The following is a 14,215-nucleotide window of genomic DNA, read 5'->3' on the forward strand; positions in this document are numbered from 1 at the left end:
GCCCTGGTCAAGGCCACCCTGCCCTCCCTCCCAGCGAACACTCACACAGACTTGCTGAGCTGACTTCCCCAGGCAGTGCCCTTGCTTGTCACAGCAGCAGTGCTTGGCGGCAGGAGGGCAGCAGCAGGGAAGTGGCTCATTATTTCATCCTTCATTAGCTCAGCATTAGGCAGCCTGAGAATTGTGGGGTGTGGAATGGGAGCTTCTGGTTTGGTGGTCCTGCAGCTCCAGGCCCACCCCTTGCAGCCTCCTTCCTCCACCCCCTCTCTCTCCCAGGGCTTCCCTACCTCTTTCAGCCCCACTTTTCCCCTCCCTCCCTGTGCTCCGGATCCTGCCCCTCCCCTTTGATCCCCAGGCAGGGCTCGGGCACACACTCTCCCTAAGAGGGGGCTTCCCCTACCCAGTTCTCAGTCAAGGGATAGGCCCCATCAACCATCCCCTCCCCCAAAAGACAGTGACACCAGCATCCTGATGTGTGGTCAGTCATGGTGTGTGTCCTGAGTGTTCTGAGCTCTCAGGGAATGACTGGGACCCCTGCCTGGCCTCACAGCCCATCTCTTCTCCCCTCCAGCTCAGGCCAACAGTTGAGAGCCTGGACTGCCCCAGAGTGCATCTGCACCCTCCACCCCCACTCCAGGAGGCTCTGGCTGGGATGCTCGGGGCTGGGGCGCCCAGGGGTCAGCAGAAACCGGTTCCTCCATTCAGACACCGTGGTTCTCATGTCTTTGTCGACTTGCCACTGGCCGCAGTCCTCCCAGCCAGCCCACCAGCCCAGCCCCTTACCCTACGGCTGGCAGGTCCCCCTCCCTGCATGGCTTTCTGCCATTCAAGTCCTGTTGGTATCCCCTGAGTCCAGAGCCTGGCATGGGACAGGGGTGGGGCCCCTCTGCCCAGCTCAGCCATCAGCCACCGGCCCCCTGCAACCTGCCTCTCATCCTACTCCCTCTCCTGCCCACGCCCCTCACTTGCCCACCACCTCCTCACCCAGTCCCTACTCTCCCGCCCACCAGCAGTCTCCCCGCTCTGGCTCTCAGTCTGGCCCTCACCTCCTCCGCCCCCTCCCCATTTCCTCTTCTCTCCTCTGCTGGCCCTTCAGTCCCTGGGTGTCAGGCTTTATCTCTCAGCGGGCGGGCAGCAGGCTCGTTGTTCTCCCCTCCCCTCTCCTCTTCTCTCTCATCCTCTCCCTTCTCTCTTCCCCCTCCAGCCTCCACTCCTTCGCCCGCTCACTCACCCTCTCCCTCTCCCGCTGCCCCCCCTTTCTCCCCCACCTCTTTGTTTCAGCTGAGAACCGGCTCCTCGGGACAGTTCCCACACTGCAGTGCCTCTGGTGAGGAGACAGCGCCACTGAGGTGAGCCTTGGGGATCTGGGGACACAGGCACAGAGGGGCTGGAACCCTGGGGGGCAGGCAGGTGGGGAGAATGGGAAGCACGCTTCTCTGCCCTGGGCAGTGGGAGCAGCAGTGAAGTGCCAGCCTCAGGTGCCCCGGTGGTCAGCAGGAGTGGGCGGCAGAGGGGCGGCCAGTTAGCCGCGAGGGACAAGGCTGGGTGGGAGCTGGCAGGCTCTGTTCCTGCCCGGGTGCCTGGCTTCTGTGGGTGGCCCTGGGCTGAGAGAGACCCTCAGGGAGACCAGACAGGGTGGGCGGGGGTTGGGCTGCCTGGAATAGCCCACCCCTGAAGGCTTGAGTATATGCCCAGTCCTGGAGTCCAGGACTCTGACCCTGCCTCTGACCAGGCTGCAGCTATGGGGTTGCTGGGTGGCAGCAGCGGCACCATCCAGGGGGCTGTGACCCTCACAAGTGCCTGTATTAGTGGGGGTGTTGGCAGCTGGCTGGAATGTGCTGGGGCTGCTCCCACTGCCCAGGTGGAGAGTCTGAGCAGGAGAGACCTTCCCCCTGCCACAGGCTCACAGGTTTTACTCCAAGCTACTGTTGCCCAGACCCATAGAGCCACATGGCAAGGACAGGCACTTCTCCCTCCCCTAGGGGTCTTTGACCAGCTCCCTCCAGACAGCATCCCCAGAAGAGCTTTGCCCGGAGTTGCAAACAGCAGGGTTTCAAGCCACAGCCTAGATATTCCTGCAGTCAGCTTCCTGGAACTGGGCTGGACAGGGAGGAAAGGGGGTTCTATAGATGGGGTGGGGAGAGCAGGTGGAGAAAGAGGCCCGGCTCCAGTGAGGCTACAAGTGTGATTTTTGGAGACAAACGAGGGCCACAAGGAGATCTTGAGATTCTAAAGCTGTGTGCAGGTGGGTGGGAATGAACTGAAGGTGCAGAAGCCAAGAACCAGGGGCCCCGCCCCCTTCTCAGCTAGTGCTGGAGATGGAGGGGCAGGACTGGAGGCAAGGAGAGGTATATGGCTCACACCTTCCCAGGGAGGTGGGCAGCAGCTCTGCTGGCTGCTAGTGCTAGGAAAGAGCTTCTCAATAGGATGCATTTTTGGGGTCCAGCCTCTGGCTGTCTGGATGGGGCAGAGCCAGGTTCCACAGCTCCCTGGCTCCCCAAGGAGGCAGTGGTGGACCACAGCATAGTGAGTGATCGTCCCATGAGGCAGAGCTGCTAAGGGCAGTGGCCCCATAGGACTGGGCAGATGGGGCACTTGTTTCCAGGACCCAACTGTCTTGCCCTCTTCCCTTGGCCAGAACCTCCTCATCTGAGCAAGGCAGCAGCCACACCTGCTGCAACCCCTGCTCCCCTCAACCCCTGGGGTGGGAGCAACATGTCTAGAGAGGTGGAATCAGAGCCATGGACATGAGCTGGTGGCAAGTCAAGTGTCAACTCCCAGCCCACCCTCCTCCAGCCACTACAAAGCAGCCTGAGTCAGGGGAAGTGGAGAGCAAAGCCTCAGAACTGGCCCTAGTGGTTGCTGGGGAGAGGTCTGGCCCACAGCCTTGGGGAGAAAGCCCTCCCAGCCTGGGCACAGCTCATGACAGCCCCATGCTCCTATCGCTCACACAGCAGCCTGCCTAGGTCATTGGCTTCCCCATCACCTAGGGTGTGTGTGTCCCCCACCCTTGCACGCCCCCTCCCACCCCACCCCCCAGCATATCCCAATCCTCCCACCTAGCTAGGGATTCTGGCCTGGGGTCGAACCAGTCCTCCCTCACCACGGCCTGGGCCTCATCATGTCCCTCATACATGACCAAGACCCAGAGGGAGGCAGGTTGCCCTCCCCATTTTCCAGAGACAGTAGGGGGCTCTCTTCCAGGCAGCTCAGCTCACTCTGACTCCACCTGATCATCCATCAGCTCCGTGACCTCCCAGGGCACTGTACACCCTACCAGCCATTAAAGACTCAAATACCATTCCCTGCTGGTGCCTGTCTAGTGCCAGAGGCTAGCAGGTCACTCACTCAGCCTCAGCCAGTGAGCACTAAGGTCCTGCTGGCTCTAACTCTGGTCCTGCCATGAAAGAAGAGGACCTCCCTGAGCTAAGAGCTTCCTGAGATTCTCCTTGGAAGAGACCAATACCTCTCCCTTCTTTCTCTCCCTCCCTGAGGTCCCCACTTGCACAGAGCTCTTCCACACAGATCCACCTGCCACTGATACCTCCCTAAAGAGGCAATAGGGCAAGGATGCTGCCCCCATTAAACAGATGAGAAAACAGCCCTGGAGAAAGGAAGGTGGGAAGGCCAGGACAAGGACTTACCACCGGACTCCTACTCCAGTGCTCCTTTCAAGCCGCTTAACTGCCACCCTGATGAGATCCTACGTGAGTGGGGTCCCTATGCCCACCAAAGTGTCCACTAGCTGCCCAGCCTCTGCCCCCCAAATCCTCAAGGCCCTGATGGCATTCCCAGAGACAGAGGGGCTCAGTGACTCCCAGGAGTATTTGAGCCAGGGCTTTCAGCCTTGGTTCCAAGGCAGGCATCTAAAGGGTTCCCTGGGCTGGCTAAAGGCTTTGGAGCTGAGGCTGTGCAGCAGAGGGGGAGAGCGTTCTCAGAGCTTGGTAATACACCTCTCCTACCTGCAATCCCTTCCATCTCCTTGCATGCCCTCACCTCTCACCCTCTGTAGTAAGGAGGCACTCAGCATCAAAGTCCCAAAACAGCTTCATGACATTACTCCCTGCCAAAATCTTTATGAGGTTTGCCATTGCTGTCAACGTGAAGTCAACTCTCTTGGCCAGGCACACTAGCCTCTGTCAGTCTTTTGGGCTTCCTTGCCCACCTTGCTCCCTGTATCCCCTATACTCTAACTACACCTGTGTGTCTCCACCCTGGGATGGGGCAGAGCACAGCTCACAGACTGGTTGTGGGCTGCACTACACACACACATACCTATACATGTATCCATGTGTGTGCGTGCGCGCACACACACACATACACACACACACACACACAATTGTGCAACAGATGCAGACACACCTTTATGTAGAAGCCCACCACTCAACTGTGCATGGTTTTCTGCCAAATCACACACACAATGGAGCTGTCCCTCTGAGCCAAGAAGAATCTAACAAATCCGCTGTGTGGATCCCTAGAGAGGCCAAGCATGGTGTGTCGCCATCCCAAGCCCTTGAGGAGCAGCAAGGAGGCAGAAGTAGATCCCCTGGCTCTGACTGAGCCCTTGCTTGGCCCCAGGGTCTCTGAGCCCCAGAGAGTGGCAGAAGATAGTCAAGCAGGTTCCAATTAGATTCTTATCCTGGTTTGGTGGCCAACTTGCTGTGCAGTCCCAAATAAACCACCTTCGCTCTCTATTATCTCCAATTACTATAGTCAAAACGGTTGGGATTAGCTGACACTTAAAGGGCTGCCCAGGCCCACTGCCCCAGTGCTCTTGGCTCATGCCAAGTGTAGAGAATGGACGGGTCTGTGAGGGCTGCTGCAGCCAGCAGGGCCAGACACCCTCCGTGGTAAATCCTCCACCTGGGCCAGGGGAAGCTTTAGAGAATGAAGATGAGGTAAGTATAAGGGCGGCAGCAGCCAGAAGAGACAGAAGCCAAGAGCAAGGAAGGGGTACTTTAATGATCCAAAATTGACATTTATGGAGCAAATAATGATCCTATCGAAACACTCACTGCGCAGGGTTTATCTCATTTCATCATCTAGACTGTGGCCAAATACATCCTTTATCATCTCTGGGGTAGCCAGTGAGCAAATCTAACCGGTTAGGATCGCAAACTATTTGGCCCTATTGGGTCCAATCAAGGCCCCGGCCTCCCACCCCTATAAACAGAAGTATAGGGAAGGGGTCACTGTGGAGCAGGGTGAAACTCCTGCAAGATCCCATCCATACCCAAAGCCCTCAGCAGGCGCGTAGAGAGCCGTGTGCCCTGTACTAAGTATCTATATGTACACTCACAGATACATTCCCGCTCTCGGTACACCAGCACCAACGTCTGTGTGCTCACATACCCACCACACACACACACACCCCACACACACACCCCACACACACACCACATACACACCACACATACCACACACACACATATCACATACACACACACCACACACACACCACATACACACACACCACACACACACCACACACACCACACACACACTACATACACACCAAACACACACCACACACACACCACACACACCACAGACACACATACCACACACACACACCACACACATACCACATACACACACGCCACACACACACCCCACACAACCACACACACATACCACATACCCACACACCACACACACACCACACACACACACCATATACCATACACACACACCACATACACAACCACACACACGCCACACACACGCCACACACATGCCACACACACCACACACACACCACATACACACTACATACACACACACCACACACACACCACATACACACACACCACACAACACACACACAACACACACACACATACCACACATACACGCCACACATGCCACACACACCACACACACACACACCACAGACACATGCCACACACCACACACACACACACCCAGGGGATATGGCCGCCAGGCCCTCAGCCCCTGCCCCCAGCTCTCCTATTTCCTGCTTTCGCCTGGAACTTTGTACCCAGTGCCAATACTCATGCTCCCAAAAGCAAGGCCCGAGGCACGAACAGGCTACGTGCAGAGGCTGCCAGAGGAGCACCAGGTCACAGGATCATGCGAGGATCACCGTAACCCGAGACTGTGACCCTGGTCAGCAGGAGCTCCACGTAACCCGAGACTGTGACCCTGGTCAGCAGGAGCTCCACGCCAGCACAGAAGGAAAGGAAGCAGTGCCCGTGCATCCCAGTAGGGTGCAAACTCCCCTTTTCCCTAAACCTCCCTGCTCCCCAGAGCCCGCTTACCATGCTCACCTCCATCCCAATCCCCAGCCTGCCCTGTGTGAGCCAGGTCCCCAGATCATGAACCATCTGCAAGCTAGCCTGTCCAGAGCCCAGGTGGGGAAGGGAAACTCTTCCCAGGGGAAAGAGTTGAGGGACGACGGGAGGGCTAGGGTGGAAGAAGGGCCTGCAAGAGCAGCCCCAGGCCTCGCTGTTCTCTATGGCTTTTTATTCCTATGTGATTCTACTGCTCATTCATATAGGGATTGGAGCCGTGGCGCACGGCGGGGAAAGCCAGCGGAGGGCTCTGACACTGAGCAAGGGAGCCGGAAGGGGGGACAGTGGCACCTCCCTCTCTCAACCCAGGCTGCTGGCCAGGCCAAGGCAGCCATTCCTCTACTCCCACTCGCCTCTTCACCCGCCAGTGGTCACGGGAAAGGGTGTGGGCTGCTGGACCTCGTCACTACCTGGACCCCATCCCAGAGCTGAGACCCCCCACTAAAGGACTGACTGACATCAGAGTCTGGACTTGGTCCCCAGAGGAGTGGCCGAAGGAACTGGGGATGTTCAGCCTAGGACAAGGGCTGTCACAAGGAATCAGCACTGGGCGGCGGGACAAACTTCAGCTCAACCAGAAGTGCAGTCCGTAGCCAAGGGCTGTCCAAAGGCAGAAGGGACATCCATCCAACGAGACCAGGCTGAGGCCGGAGAGGTCATGGTAATGGTCCCACTGTGGAGTCATGGTTGGGTGGGTGGCCAGTCACCCCAGGCTGCAGTCCTTAGGCCTGTCCTCCCTGGGGTCTCTGCGCACACACATCAAAGCTGTCAGGAGCCAGGCTCAACCCTCACATGCTCCAGAGAGACAGGCACAGGCTCTGCGATGTGAGGCAAGTCCTGTATATACCCAGCCCAGCAGACGGGTGTTAAGAGTTCTGCCAGGCCCTGGCACTGTGGCTGCAGCCATACTATGCTCCCCTCCCAGCAGCTCCTCCATGAGGCCTCACTCTGAGGGAAGGCACACTGAGAACCTATGGCATAGTCCTATTTATTTTCAGACACTTTCGCTTCACAGAAAAAAACAGGGTGAGGGGCTCAACAGAGAGGCTGCCTAGGGAGAAGCATGGGAACAGTGAACTGGGTGAGGGGCTTATACTCATCCTCAGGGGTACCTGCTGCCATCCAGAGAGTAGGAGTAGAGGGGAGCCCCCATCTGCCAGTCTGGCTGGAGGGGAATGGACATAGAGCAGAGGCCCTGAGTGAGAAGTGACAGCCAACCAAGCAGCCAATGCCAAGGAGGAGCCCTAAAGCCTAGTGAGGCCCTGAGGAGCAACCTTGGTCTGCCATCTGACCTTGCCCTTGGAGGCCTCCTCTGAACTCCCAAAATGTGACCTATGCCATCACCGAGGCCTCAGGAACAAGAGATGGGTGTCCATGACATTGGTACCTGTCATCCCTGTGTGCAGCAGGTGCAGCCCGCCCTGGAGACGGCAGAAGAAGGTATGTGAGTCATTGTGGGCTAGGAAAGTGGCCATGTCCAGGCCCTCAGCTATAGCCTCGCTGGCAAGCTCAGGTGTGACCCAGGCCCCAGCAGCCTCTGTGGGCCCATCCTGCCCATCGGTGCCACCACTCAGAAATAGCACATCTATAGGCCCCAGTGGCCACCTTCTGAACTCTGCTCCAACACGCAGGGCCAGTTCCTGGTTCCGGCCACCCTTGCCTGAGCCCTGCAGCTGCACTGTGGGCTCGCCACCTGCCAGCAGGCAGACTGGACCCCTTCCCCGAGCCATGGTCTCCAGAGCCTCCTCCAGCTGCAGGTCTGGGATCTGAAGCTCAGCTGCCAGCTCATGGAGCTGCGCATCTTCCTCTACAGAAGCCCCAGCCATGGATGGGGTGAGGTGGGTTCTAGCCACATGGGCCAGCAGCCCGTAGAACTGGGCCACACTTTTCACATCACCCTGCATGGCTGCACTAAGCACCACAGCCTGGTAGCCCAGTGCCTCGGCTTGCCGCTGGGCCTCAGCCAGTGCCAGCACATTAGAGCCAATGATCACGTTCAGGACATGGCCACAGGTGTGTGGCCCATGGGGGTCAGAGTCAGCCCGAGACAGCACAGTCTTCACGGAACGTGGCAGGGCTGCACGGAGGCCATAGCGGTTGAGGATATGCAGGCAATCTTGCACACTGTGGGAACTGGCCACAGTGGGGCCACTGGCAATCACCTCCACAGGGTCCCCCACCACATCGGACAGGATGAGGCTCACCACCTGGGGAAGGGCCAACAGGCAAGGATCAGGCCTATTTCCTCCTCTCCCTAGAGCCCATAAGGATAAATTGCTTCTTGGGTATCTACACACCCTCCCAACTCTGTGCACTTCCTTACCTATGGTTAACCCCTCTCACATGAGCTTGCAGAACACCTGCTTATGCAGGCACCTCCTCACCATCTCTGGCACCCCTCCCATGATGTCACCCAGACAGCCCCATGGTCTTTTACACCATGGCCCTGCCAATTTGTATGCTGTTCTAGGCTTTCATGTCCCTGTCACATGTGGACCTGGCTCTACCAACCCAGGGCTGCCCGGGGAAGAAGTGACTCGAACCTGGGCAGGGTAGGCGGCTTGAGCCAGCCCCCCACCCTTGAGCTGGGACAGGGTCTTCCGAATGGTGTTCAACTCCTGGATGGTGGCTCCACGGGCCGCCAGCAGTTTGGTGAGTGTCTGTTTCTCCTCCAGTGTGACAGGTGGGATGGGGGCAGGCAGCAGGGCTGACCCCCCACCTGCAGAGACAATGAGGGATGAGGCAGAGGGCTATCCCAATCCAGGGAACCAGGCAAGCTGTGGTGACAAGCCCACATTAGGGAAGGGGGGCTGGAAAGGTGGGGTTAGGGTGCCCCCGTGTGGACATGCAATATGTGCACAGTCACCACATCCTGGCCACCTGAGGTTGTCCGCTGCCTTGGGGTACCCCAGGTCTCAGTAGACACTGGAAGAACTATTCCTGAAGAGACTGGAACAGGAGGCAGGGCAGGGGGGACACAAGGAGAGGACTCCATGAGGTCTGAGGGCCTAGCCCCAGGTGACATTAGTACAGACAGCAGCAACAGCAGTGACATTTTCCAAGGACTCTACGGATGTGTCAGGTCCTGGATTAGGTGCTCCCCATGCACCCTCTCACCGTCACCTGAAAAGTCAGCTCCGGGGGAGGACTCCACAGCTCAGGGGAGGCCAGATGACTGGCCCAAAGCAACCCAGGAGTCACCATCCAGGCTCCTCACCGCCTCCCTTGCTCCTAACTTTACCCTGTGACCCTGGGGGCTCAGACCTGATCTCTCAAAGACCTGATATTTGGTGCACTTCCCACCAACTGTCTTGGGTACCACACCTGAGATCAGTACGAGCAGCAGGTCATCAGCTGTGAGTCCCTCAGCCAGCTGCCGGATGGCCAATGCAGCTCTCAGCGCATCACGGTCCGGGAGGTTGTCCTCTGCACCCTCAAATACCTGGACACGGCTATGTGGCTTCAGTAGCATCTCCCTGGGGAGGGAGAGGTCAGAGCGTAAGAGAGGGGGTGGGCTCCTTTCCTCCCACCTGATCTTTCAATTGTACAGATGGCGGGGGAGGAGGGGGGGGCGGGTGGCATGGGGCATGGCTCATCCTGGAGCCAGGCCAGACCCAGAAGAAAAGGGAAGAGGGTGGGGAGGGGAGGCCCCGATCCAGCCTGGGTCTGGGCCCAGGTTTCCCTCCAGACAAGACAGTGGGAGGCAGCCCCCCATGGCTCCTTACTGCTTGCCAGCACGCTCCATGGCAGCACGGATCCCCTTGGGAATGCTGATCACACCCTGCACGAGATGCTGGCCCAGTAGTTCCTCAGCTGCAGCTGCCATGCCCAGCACAGCCTTGCCAAAGCCCACCAGGTAGAGGTTTTGCTTCAGCTGAAAGTTCCGGTCCCGCACCTTCAGCTGTCTGCCACCAGGGTCCAAGGACAGTGTCCGATGCAGCATGGGGCCCGGCAGCACTGCACCCACAGCACTCTCAAACAGCTGTCGCGCCTGCTCTGCCAAGGCCATGCTGCTGGCCAGCCGGGCCACTGGGCCCCCCCAGAGGAATGGATGCAAGGGGGCTCGGGCCAAGCGGGGCAGAACCTGCAGGGCTGCGGCCATGCCCCACTGCTCTCAGCACTGCCTGGCACCCATGGCTGCCTAGAGGGGAAAAGCACAACTGAGGCCCCTGCAAGGAAAAGGACAGGAGGTCCCCCACAGCTACCCCTCTCAGGGCTCAGGGCCAGTGGACCCCACAGCTGCTGCTACAAGAAGTAGCCATCTGATAGCCCCAGGAGACTTCTTGAAGCCCACAGCTGCAGGATCTCACTCCAGTCCTTGGAGACCAGCCCTGCCACTCAGCCATGTCCTTCTCTTCTGCAGACCACACGCCGGCTATCTGGATACCCTGCCTCAAGTCCAAAGTTCCTCTTAGCTGGGCCCTCCTCCTAGGCCATCCCTTAGGCTGGGAGTTAATCATTGACAGACGGAGTAATTTCTACCAGTGGGATCCCATCCCACCCCTTTTCCACCCCCTGCATTTCTGAGCTCTTACCCAGGGGCAACGCCCCTTTCTGGCACTCCTTCCTTGCCTCTTTACCACCTCTGCTGCCAGGAGGCTGTTGATTGTCCCACCAACTGACCCTGAGCCCATTGACCTCCAGCCTATTCTATTTCATTATCTTATGAGACTGGGATTAGGAGCCTGGGAAGTCAGGAGCTACAGGAGGCTAAAGGTTTATCAGATCAAGCCCACAGCACATCTTCAGGGCATGAAATCTGAGGAATCCCAGTATTCAGGACCAGTTTAGCAAGAAGTTTAGGTTTAAATCAGGAATTGGAACAAAGTCTGGCTCATGGTGGAACCTTAGGAAAGTCCCCAGGCACCATGTGAGGCCATGTGCCATGAAGCCCAATTGCAGGACAGAAAAGGATGCCCTTCTACCTACATAGCTGGCCAGACCCAACCCTGCCAAGAACACCCCTTCTGGTTCCAAGACAACAAAAACAAGTCCTACGTCACACCACTCACAGTGGTGAGAGCCCAGGGGCTGAAGTAGGCAAAGGCCAGGCTCCCAAAGCTAAGCCCAAAAAGCCATTTTCCTCACTGGGCAGAGTAAAAGCTAAAGAAGCCTTGGGCTGAAGGTCAGGAACCTGTAGAGAGGTGCAGGGACAACAAAGACCCAAAGAGCTCATCTGTACCACAGATGTACTATTGTACCTGCTTTAATAAATGCCTACCATAAATGCTGCAAGCTGACTTCATCAGCAAGGAAGGATTGAGCAGGGTAAGGAGGCTGGGAATTGAGGTTTCAGCTCTACTACAGGTTTTCTGAGTGGCTGGGACACCTCCATTTCTCTCATTGGGCCTCATCCGCAAAATGAGACATGAGGTGAGATAACACTAAGCTCTTCCCTTGACACTCTCAGGTTCTCTGATACTGTCCACTGTAACAGAGACGATCTCAAACACCAGTTTACCCCACACCCAAAGAAGGTGGTTACTTCTAGACTCTGGCCATTCTGCCTGCCTAGTTCTCAGCTCTCCTATAGGAGACGGCAGCTGTGCCGGACTTCTGTTGTGAAAGGGAACACAGAGGGCATGGTCATGGAGATTCTGAAAATGGGTCCAGTTTTTGCCAGGGGGACGCATGGGGCTTGCCCATTAGGCTTGGAGCTAAAAGCATCCTAGCAACTAAAACAGACGGTGCTTATAGCTTTGTATCTATTTCCCATATGGACAAGAGCCTGGAAGATCCCAGCCTTGCCACTGGATATGAGCACAGGACAGGGTGACGCTCAGTTCTAAGGCTGCCAAAGAAAATACAGGACGTCCGGTTAAATCTGAATTTCAGATAAACAAGTAATTTTTTTTTTGAGATGGAGTCTCCCTCTGTTGACCAGGCTGGAACATGGTGGTGAGATCTCGGCTCACTGCAACCTCTGCCTCCCAGTAAACAATTTAAAAAAAAAAATTTTTTTAAGACTTTAAAAAAGTTTTTTTTTTTTAAGATATGGTGTTTCACCATCTTGGTCAGGTTGGTCTTGAACTCCTGACCTCGTGATCCACACGCCTCAGCCTCCCAAAGTGCTGGGATTACAGGCGTGAGCCACCGTGCCCAGCCAACAAGTAATTTTTAAAAAAACATGTCGCACACAATGTTTAGGACTTAATGACAATTGTTCGTCGTTTATCTTACTTCAAATTTAGAGTCTGAGACCAGCCTAACACGATGAAACCCCGTCTCTACTAAAAACACAAAAATTAGCCAGGTGTGGTGGTGGGAGCCTGTAATCCCAACGACTCGGAAGGCGCAAGCACTAGAAACGAGAATTGTTTGAACCGGAGAGGCGGAAGTTGCAATGAGCCGAGATCGCGCCACTGCACTCCAGCCTGGGTAACTCTGTCTCAAAATTTAAAAAAAATTTAACTGGCCGCTATGCATTTTTATTTGCAAAGTCCTCCAATTCTATCCAAAACATGGTCTCTCCAAAACTCCAGGAGGTTCCAGAGCAAAACAAGGAAATAAGAATACTACCGGCTTTGACTCCACCCTGCCATCAAAGGAGGCTGGCTCCATTCCCGGTTTGCCCTAGCCAGCAGGGGACGGAAGTGACGTCATCCCTAGGTCGGGCCGTCGCGAGGGAAATGGCTGTCCCGCAATGCCTGGTGATGCGAGAAAGAAGGGCCTGCTGCCACCGGGAGCCGTCGTCGCCCGGCCCCAGGATTAATTCTGAAGGCCACGTGAGCCCTCGCGGAACAGACTTACCACCCAACACCTCCGGGCCGCAGCGGAGGCCGGAAGTACTCGCGGGTACGCGGAGCGGAAGCCGGAAGTGTGGGTGGGTGGAGTGGGGCTGGCGGGTGCGAGCTCTTGCTGAAGCAGGTATCTGGGAAAGGAGAATTTAGGGTATTGGCTCTTCGCTGGCCGCCTGGAAGGAGTCACCTTCAGGCCTCACTTTCTTCATCTCTCCGTTAGGCATAATGATCCCCGCCTCACCGGTTGCAGTTTGTTTTTTTTTTTTTTTTAGACGGGATCTCACACTCGCCCAGGCTGGAGTGCAGTGGCGCGCTCTCGGCTTACTGCAACCTCCGCCTCCTGGGTTCAAGCGATTCTCATGCCTCAATCTCCCGAGTAACTGAGATTACAGGCATGCGCACTACGACCGGCTAATTTTTGTGTATTTTAGTAGAGACGGGCTTTCGCCTTGTTGGCCAGGCTGATCTCGAACGCCAAACCTCAAGCGATCCACCCACCTCAGCCTCCCAAAGTGCTGAGATTATAGAGTTGAGCCACCGCGCCCGCCCCCTCCCTTCCTTTATTCTGTACTGTTAGTCAACAGATGCACTCTGAGCTCCTGTTAGGTGTCAGGCACTGAGCTGAGCAAACGAACTGAGAGTCACTACTTCCCCACGACTCACCGCTTCTGGAGCCAAATTAAGTCATTCCCGCTTCTCTTCATGGCTTTAATTCCACAACTTACTAGTGTTCCCTCTCTCACCATGGGCCACCAAATACAGCTCTGGCTTAGCAACAGTTTTGTTCCGTGATCCTCAAGCACATAAGTTGCATGTAAACGCAAATGACTCTGGTCCTTCCTCACTGTCCCTGCTCTCTTCCTGGGCCCACCCTGAGCTGGCTTGATGCCTTTCCACATTCATTAGACGAGTCCTGATCAGGCTCCAAAAACACAGAACAGTTCACTGTTTTTTACTGATGTTTTCTTAGGGAAATAGAGGGGAGAGTTGCGTCACAAATCACACACTTGATTTTCTAACAATTTTATTAAAACATGTTTCTTGGCAGGGCGCAGTGTTTCACGCCTGTAATCCCAACACTTGGGGAGGCCAAGGTGGGTGGATCGCTTGAGCCTAGGTGTCCAAGACCAGCCTGGCAACATGGCAAAACTCTTATCGCTA

At 56.3% G+C, this 14,215-nt stretch overlaps 1 protein-coding gene across 5 annotated transcripts; it reads right to left on the reverse strand.

The window, feature by feature from the left end:
• Window positions 1-7,284: 7,284 nt before the first annotated feature.
• On the reverse strand, window positions 7,285-13,080 carry GLYCTK (glycerate kinase). Of its 5 annotated transcripts, none has more exons than XM_037737528.1 (5): window positions 13,065-13,080; window positions 10,040-10,455; window positions 9,639-9,790; window positions 8,858-9,033; window positions 7,285-8,521 (listed from the first exon to the last, which is right to left on the reverse strand). In XM_037737528.1, exons 2-5 carry the CDS (start codon window positions 10,414-10,416, stop codon window positions 7,655-7,657), a joined length of 1,572 nt encoding a protein of 523 aa, XP_037593456.1. In that variant the 5' UTR covers window positions 10,417-10,455; window positions 13,065-13,080; the 3' UTR covers window positions 7,285-7,654. The 5 variants fall into 5 exon arrangements, with proteins under 5 accessions (XP_037593456.1, XP_017399768.1, XP_037593371.1 ...); XM_017544279.2 differs by lacking the exon at window positions 13,065-13,080 and adding an exon at window positions 11,536-11,663; XM_037737499.1 differs by lacking the exon at window positions 13,065-13,080 and adding an exon at window positions 12,834-12,966 and having other exon boundaries at window positions 7,288-8,521.
• Window positions 13,081-14,215: the final 1,135 nt, after the last annotated feature.

Source organism: Cebus imitator, unplaced genomic scaffold (assembly GCF_001604975.1).
Source record: "Cebus imitator isolate Cc_AM_T3 unplaced genomic scaffold, Cebus_imitator-1.0 Scaffold0, whole genome shotgun sequence".
NCBI lineage: Eukaryota > Metazoa > Chordata > Mammalia > Primates > Cebidae > Cebus > Cebus imitator.

Excerpts from the sequence above, each read along its gene's own strand:
- GLYCTK (XM_037737528.1), bottom strand. The coding sequence starts at position 10,416 with ATGGCCGCAGCCCTGCAGGTTCTGCCCCGCTTGGCCCGAGCCCCCTTG. Across the intron at positions 9,034-9,638 it reads GCTGCTCGTACTGATCTCAG|GTGGGGGGTCAGCCCTGCTG; the intron begins GTGTGGTACCCA and ends TTGTCTCTGCAG. Across the intron at positions 8,522-8,857 it reads AAGCCGCCTACCCTGCCCAG|GTGGTGAGCCTCATCCTGTC; the intron begins GTTCGAGTCACT and ends GCCCTTCCCCAG.